The sequence below is a fragment of the Poecilia reticulata genome, chromosome 18, assembly GCF_904066995.2.
Source record: "Poecilia reticulata chromosome 18, P_reticulata-male-v2, whole genome shotgun sequence".
Lineage (NCBI taxonomy): Eukaryota > Metazoa > Chordata > Actinopteri > Cyprinodontiformes > Poeciliidae > Poecilia > Poecilia reticulata.
The window spans coordinates 11,477,940-11,485,635 of NC_088847.1; the positions used below are offsets into that span (position 1 = coordinate 11,477,940).

Sequence of the window (7,696 nt, forward strand, 5' to 3'; positions counted from 1 at the left end):
ATGGAATTGAATAGAATAGACAATAGGTTTCAAAACAGTTTAAGAAAAGGATAATTTACTCACTTCTGATGTCATAGGCCACCAAGCCATTATCTTTACTGTGTAATTGTAGAATTGTTGAAAATATGAAACACAAAAGTGGTCCACTGGTAAGACAGGTAAAGTAGACAGATAAAAGGATCAACATGTTTCTGAATGTGCAACAATAGTTTAAAAATCAAGAGTCAAAAGAGAAGAAAAATACAAACTCATGCCAAATCCTGTCTGTGTTGTGGTAATGAAAAATAACACTAAGATTGATAAATTTCAGTCAAAAAACTTTGTTCTAGCCAACACAAGTTGTTAAAGTAAATAACTTAAAATTGGTCTTTACCCATCAAAAAACGCGAATCAAACAGTCAAGGTAAGAACTCCCTGGTTACATAGAATTAATACATTTATTCACAGTCTTCAACTTAGTAAATAACTAACTTTAAACGAGTTTTTATCCACATTCTAAAATACCTGCGAGGTGTTTGAAAGTTTATTAGATTATGCTTCCTTGTCAAACAGTCCTCCGCTGCTGAAACACGTGATGTCCGACACACCTTGAATGCACCATACTTGCGACTATAATTAACAGAGAAAGAGTGCCTTCACTGATTCCGTCGAGAGTCCGCGGAGTCTATTTACCGCCAGTCACTGCTATTTTTGATTCTTCTGTTCAGCATAAATTGCCTTTTTTATTGCGTCTTTGAGTAATTGCAGATAAAACTGCAGAGTTGCTAGATCAGCACAAAAGTTTTAACTTATTGACGATGAGAAGGACGAAAAATTACCCATCAAAAATCGCGAATCAAGGCAACATTCAAGGTAAGAACTCCCTGGTTACATAGAATTAATACATTTATTCACAGTCTTCAAATAACAACGTATCCATTTTGATTTAAATCAAAAATCCACAGTCAGTAAATACTATGGCTTGATAAACCAAGGAGCGACATGTTACCTGAACAGCGTGTTGCAGGTGCTGTTTATGACAGAAGGATTCAGAGAGGCTGTGAGGTCTTCAAAGAGCAGGTTCGGGGAAAAACAAATCAAAGTATCAGAATTTTACAACATATATTAAGTATTTAATTTTTATTCAGTTTGTATTTGGCGACCTTCTTTTCACAGCTGGAAAAATACATTTACAAATGGTATTGATCGTAAACTCTGCAACTTATTTAATGCATTAACCAAGGAAACAGCAGAAACCAGAGAAGTTATCAAGAAGTTGCGTATCAAAAATGGTAGAGTATATGTGCGTTAATGAAATGTTGTTGTTTTATATCAAACATACATTAGTTTTCTCCTTTTTGAATGTAATATTATTCCTTCGTTTATCAGTTCATGAACAACATGATGCTGCTGAGTACTTTGAGAGGATTTTAACAAAGACCAATGATGAGGCTAAGCAGGTAAATCATCGCATCAGCTTGTAATTGGGGAGAAAATTCTGAAAGAAAACATAACATGTTTTGCATATAAACTTTATCTATTTATTATGTCCTCAGATATTTAAAGGAGAGCTAACATACAGGACAGTTTGTCAATGCAAAAGTGAAACAGACAAAATCGTCTCATTTTGGAATCTTCCTCTTCCACTGACGGACAGTCATGACAAAACTTATACTGTAGTAAGTAGAGCATTTAACAACTCAACCTACAAACCTTCATGTCTCAGACGGACCTCTGGTTATCTCTGTGATCTGGAATATGTTAGAAAGTAAACGACTGATTTACATTTCAGGTGGACGGAATTCAGGAATTTTTTAAAAATTCAGAATTCACTGGTGAAAACCAACTTTACTGTGAAAGTTGTGGGAACAAATGTGATGCTACTATTGTAAGTAAATTGGAACAGCTTTCCCACTTGTGTTTTAAAATGTTAGCTGATTAAGTGTAAAATGAAACAACATGAGATATGGACAATGTATTTACCAGAAAATGAGTTGATAACTATTGGTCTTATGTAGCAATGCAAAGTAAAACATCATCCAGAGGTTGTGATGTTGCTGCTGAAGAGGTTTGAATTCAACTACCATCACATGAAATACATGAAAAAGTGCCTTCCTGTGGATGTTTCATTGACTATCACTCTACCTGAGGTATGTCTACCCGAGGTACCTCTACCTGAGGTATTTTCACTGTTCATAAATAAATAATTTTCTGTCTGTTTGTCAGAAACAGAGATATGAACTGTATGCATTGGTGGAACACATGGGGACTCTGAAGAGCGGAAATTACATGGCAACAATCAAGCCCCAGAATGAAGACACATGGTATGAGTTCAATGACTCTACTGTTACAAGGGTGAGAATGATTGTCTTATAATATTGCTTTTAAGCATAGAAATGTGCTGCTATGTTTTAATTTTATAACATTTGCTGCATCTTTTAGTTATAAATTACTAAATGAATAATTTACAGTTATTTATTTTCTAACAGCTTGAAAATGAGGAAGTAAAAAAAGGCAAGCTTCAGAAGTAAGTCACTGACTTCTATTTTATTCTCACTTGTTTTCCTGATTATGAGATAATTTTAATTTCTTTCCTCGCCTCCCTGACTAGATCCGACTGTGTCTATCTTCTGTTTTACAGGAAATCAAGTAAGTAGAACATTTAAAAGGTGTTGATATGTAGGATGAATGAGGTTATAACTTAATTTGTAAAGTAAATAATTTGTTTGGGTTTATTTTATATTTATTTTCTTATTCATATTTCAGACACTGGTACACAAAGTGAAGGAGAAATGTCTGTCCTGCTAACTCCACCATCCCACGAACATAACATCACAGGATCACGTCATAACCGTGTGAGGCGGAAAGAAATAAATGAACCCAATAAAAGACCATCATGTTTCCAAGCCTTCTCATCTCCAGATGCTTCAGATTTGCCAAATGAAGACAGAAGAATTGCTTGCAGAAACACAAATGATTCAAGTACCAGACCACAAAAGCAATGTGAGAGTAAGGACAAATCAGGGAGTTTCAAGAGGTGGGACAACAAGGCATATTCATTTCACAGTACTCATGGTAGAGAGAAAGAACCTATGAGAAATGATCTGAAAAGAAGTTTATCATGGGAAAATACAAGCAAGAATGATAGGAGTGAACATAGAAAACACGTCCAGATGCAGCACTTGCTGAAAGCTAACAGTTTCAAACAAAATATATCAGTAAAGCCACAGCAACAGAGAAATGAGAGGGTGGCGTGTAAGGTGCAGAATGAAGTGAGGGACCAAGTTAATCCACAACTACTAACTAGAGAGCCATATAAGGCAAAATCTAGTCTAACAGAAAATTGGAGCCAGAAAAGGCCAAGTGGTGATAAACTAGATTGTAATACACATACAATTTGTGATGACAGTTATGTAAAACAAAAGGATCGAAACACTAATGGAGATGATGATAAAAAAGATGATCACCATTCAACAACAGGACAACAAGAAGAGGGAAGTATGAGACAGGGGGAACAAAGTCATGGAGAGATAACACATAGGGTGGCGTGTAAGGTGCAGAATGCACTCTATCCTACTTTATTGATTTTAGTTAGGTTATTTCTTTGTTTTGTTCTTCTAGTTTTTCTAGTTCTGTTCCTTAGTTATTAATTTTACGTACGTCTTGTTTTTGTTTGCTTCTTTGATGGTTTTCCCTCCTGTTTTTTGGCTTTTCTAGTTTAACATGTCTCTTTAGTTTTAGTGTTTTTGTTATGTCCACCTTGGTACTCCTCGTCACTTTCTCTGGTTTCCCTAGTGTCTCTGGTTTTTTGAGCTATGTTTGGATTTTTGTTGTTCTCTGGGCTTCTGTATTTTTTAAAAAGTTTTATTCATTTTTTCCATTAAATACACATCAGAATTTTTTTGTCTTGCACCTGCTGCATTTGAATCCACAGTTCAACTACAGCTATGGGACACTGCACTTACAAGACCTTCAACGTTCATGCACTCATGCTAGATAATTTGCATTTCATGGAAAAGTTTTTTAATTTTCCTTTCAATCACATGTATACATTCTGAAGCTTATTGTAAAATTTTTTGATTTAAATTTCAGTGTAAATTAAGTTTTTAATGCACCTTGTTACCCATTATTATATTGCATTGAATTAAAATGTGATCACATTTTATCATTTTAAGGGGAAAATTATAATAAAAAAGTAAACTGTCATTAGTCAAATGTCTAACATTGAGGCACCTAAAAATGTGACGTCATTCCCCCTTTCAGGTCATGTATTGTGTCACATGGTATCACCAAGCGATGGTAATTTAATGTTGAATTAGGTTGATTTTTGGTTAAGGTCGACGATTTTGGATCAACCATCAAACAAAGATCCAATTCTAGCCAAATAACCAATGTTGAAAATATGTTATTGAATCAATGTCATCTTTTTAATTTACATCAGGTATCTGGGCTGTGCAGAGACCTTTGGAGGGGCAGGGGCTCAAAGTTAAAAAGGGGCACATTGAACAAGATCTTAAAACACCGTACAACAACAAAGCAACAACCCAGATTAAGAATTTAATTGAATCCTACTATATCATTGCCATCATGAGGGTACAATGTAAAGCAAATGTAGTATATTTTCCCCAACAGGTGTAATGTTTCTGTTTCAGCTGTTGACCGTCATGGAGGCCTGAGCTGATATGAGACTGTAGCTGTTAAATTGACCAGAGGAGAAAAGGTCGCTGTTTTTGAAGTTATAAAATTAGCAAATTTGCTGCACTTTTACTGTCCATCCATCCATTTTCTTGCACCCTGGTCCCTCGGGGGGGTCAGGAGGGGTGCTGGTGCCTATCTCCAGCTAATGTACCAGGTGAGAGGCAGGGTCACCCTGGACAGGTCGCCAGTCTGTCGCAGGGCAACACAGAGACACACAGGACATACAACCATGCACACACACCTACGGGCAATTTGGAGAGGCCAATTAACCTGACCGTCATGTTTTTGGACTGTGAGAGGAAGCCGGAGTACCCGGAGAAAACCCACGCATGCACAGGGAGAACATGCAAACTCCATGCAGAAAGACCGGGGCTGGGAATCGAACCCAGAGCCTTCTTGCTGCAAGGCAACAGCTCTGCCAACTGCTCCACTGGGCAGCCCGCCCTTTCACTGATTAAGCCATTATAATATCTATTTAACCTCTACCACAACTTGGCTGCGGAGTGCTTTATAGATCAAAAAAGCTCAAAGGGATAACTCTATACAATTGTTTTGATGTTAGTACCTCTGAGATCTATAATTATAAGACTAGAGATATCAAGACAGAAAACTCAGTAGCTGCTGATAGGAGCCATTAAGACATCCAGAGGCCTTATAAATGGTTTAATTGTAATACAAATCATAGATCTAAACCTGTAGCACTCATTTATGGAGAATGGCAATGTTATTGAATTTTATTTAATACATTCAGCTGAGAGAAAAAACAATTACATTTAGGATTTAATTAGGAAGTTCCCAGGTGAAAAAATTTATACTTTAGTATATTTCAAACATACTTAAATTTGTGAAAGTACACTAAGTAAACTAAGTATTAAATGTACTACCTATAAGTATATCTGAAGTATACTAAAAGTATACTTGTACCAATTTCGAAATTAGAACTTTAAATACACTTAAACATAATTGTACCAAAATACACTTTTAATATATTAAATAAAAGTATACCTTAAGTGAACAAAATATATATTTGCCCAAGTGTAAATATACACTTTCTCAAGTATACTGAAAATATATTTTGTGTATATTTAAAAATATATGCACAAAATAGAATTTTTTAAAATTCACTTAACACTACTTTAGATTAATAATTTAAGTATGTTTTAAATTACATCTCAGTCTAAATTTTAGGCTAATAAAGTATGCCTTTTTTAAACATTTTTATTTAACCAGGTGCACCCCCGTTGTTACCCGGCCTCGATCACGTACGTGCGCGCTTGCGTCACAGTCTTTCTTTGGTGCGTTCACTGACAGTCTGTAACATAAATGTATAAGCATTGTTCTATACATTAGTTATGTTAAAACATTTTCTTAAATAAAAAAAACAACAACCTCAGCACAACATAGACACATTTTTATTTTTATAGATAAAAATAAAACTAAAGAACTAAATTCTTTAGTTTTCTTTTCAAAGTTCGTGGGTGCGGCTTATATTCTGGTGCACTCAGTAGTCCAAAAATCTGTAACATAAATGTATAGGCATCGCTGTATACATTACATCACTCCTTTGTTTTTAACAAACAATTTCTCATTTCAAAGCAGCCTTAGTTTTTCTTTAAACAAAACTAACTTCACTGGACTTCTGTAGTAAACAAATAGAGTTGATACACATCACAAATCGATGAGGAGGATAACATTCACAAACAAATCAACACAACAATAGTATTGGTATCTAGAATCGAAGAAAAAACCCATACTAATTCAAATGCTATATTCGGTGTGTACTGCCACAGCACATGTACACCAGCCCTTAATTACACAAAATGTTGCAGTACATTGATAAATTTATAGTCCTCACATCCTTTTAACCTAGCTCATAGGTGTTTAAGTATGATGGGTGTCTTCGGTGTCGCTTGGGCTGAACCCGCGGTGGTGGAACAGTAAAGTTTGTATCTTCATCTCCAGAATCAGGCGAAGAATGTAGTACACTGGCACTGATCCTTTTGAAAAGGGAGGAGTTTCTTGTGATCGAATGTCCATTGTTGCTGGCAGTAACCATTGAGCCATTGAGGTGGGTTACAGTGTGGGGGTCACTGTTGTAGGATGTTGTCAGCTTACTGCGCTTCGGTTGTCGGTACAGCACAGTGTCGCCAATTTTGAGAGCGTTGGGCTTGGCATGATGACGTACATCCGCATTAAACTTCATCTTTGCCTTTGCAGTCCGATCTCGGCTTCTGATCACGTGGTCACTGGTGTTTTCCACAACATTAGAGAGGATCGGAATCTTTGTGTAGATCTTCCGCTGGAACATGAGCTCTGCTTAAGATGCTTCGGTGGTGCTGTGTGGAGTAGAGCGGTATTCGCGGAGGAATGTGTTCAATGTGTGTTGCCATGGGATGCTTTGGCAGTGTGATACTCTGACTGCTTTTCCCAATGTGCGCATGAAACACTCTCGGCTGTTCCATTTGCTTGAGGCCATAGAGGTGTTATCTTCCTGTGTTGGCAACCCATGTCTGTCAGAAACTTTGAAAAATGTTTACTGTTGAAGCGAGGTCCATTGTCTGTTTTGAGACACCTGGGAATTCCGAACATTGAAAGTACTTTGTCCAGCACAGGAATGACAGTGTCTGCTGAAATAGACCTAACAGCCTCAACTATTGGATAGCGTGTGTATTCATCCACTATAACTAGCAGGTATTCACCAATTGATAAAGGACCATAGAAATCAGCGCTGACTGTATACCATGGTGATTCTGGTAGTTCTGACATTCGAAGGGGCTCCATCTGAGTTACTGGGGTGTTTGCCTGGCAGGCTAAACAGTTCTTAACTACAAACTCTGCTTTTTGGTCCACGTTAGGGAACCATACTTTCGACCTGAGCAATGTCTTTGTCTCAACAATTCTTTGGTGTCCCTCGTGGGCTAATTGTAGTACTCTGTCCTCCAGATCTGAGGGGATGACGATTCTAGTGCCACGAAGAAGAATGTCGTCCATGTGTGACACAGTCAGCTCATTGCTGATT

At 36.9% G+C, this 7,696-nt stretch overlaps 1 protein-coding gene across 1 annotated transcript; it reads left to right on the forward strand.

Annotated features, from left to right (window-relative positions):
• The first annotated feature begins 652 nt into the window (after positions 1-652).
• LOC108166860 (ubiquitin carboxyl-terminal hydrolase 47-like) lies at positions 653-4,005 on the forward strand. Its single transcript, XM_081599707.1, has 11 exons — positions 653-852; positions 945-1,059; positions 1,156-1,271; positions 1,369-1,439; positions 1,536-1,658; positions 1,772-1,867; positions 1,998-2,129; positions 2,206-2,334; positions 2,469-2,506; positions 2,591-2,628; positions 2,746-4,005. The coding sequence occupies exons 1-11, from the start codon at positions 798-800 to the stop codon at positions 3,627-3,629; spliced, it is 1,797 nt and encodes a 598-aa protein (XP_081455833.1). The 5' UTR covers positions 653-797; the 3' UTR covers positions 3,630-4,005.
• The last annotated feature ends 3,691 nt before the right edge of the window (positions 4,006-7,696 follow it).

Bases quoted from the DNA above. Each gene is read 5' to 3' on its own strand.
- LOC108166860 (XM_081599707.1), top strand. From the start codon at position 798: ATGAGAAGGACGAAAAATTACCCATCAAAAATCGCGAATCAAGGCAAC. The intron at 1,060-1,155 runs GTTCGGGGAAAA...TTCTTTTCACAG, and splicing joins GTGAGGTCTTCAAAGAGCAG to CTGGAAAAATACATTTACAA. The intron at 1,440-1,535 runs GTAAATCATCGC...TTATGTCCTCAG, and splicing joins CCAATGATGAGGCTAAGCAG to ATATTTAAAGGAGAGCTAAC.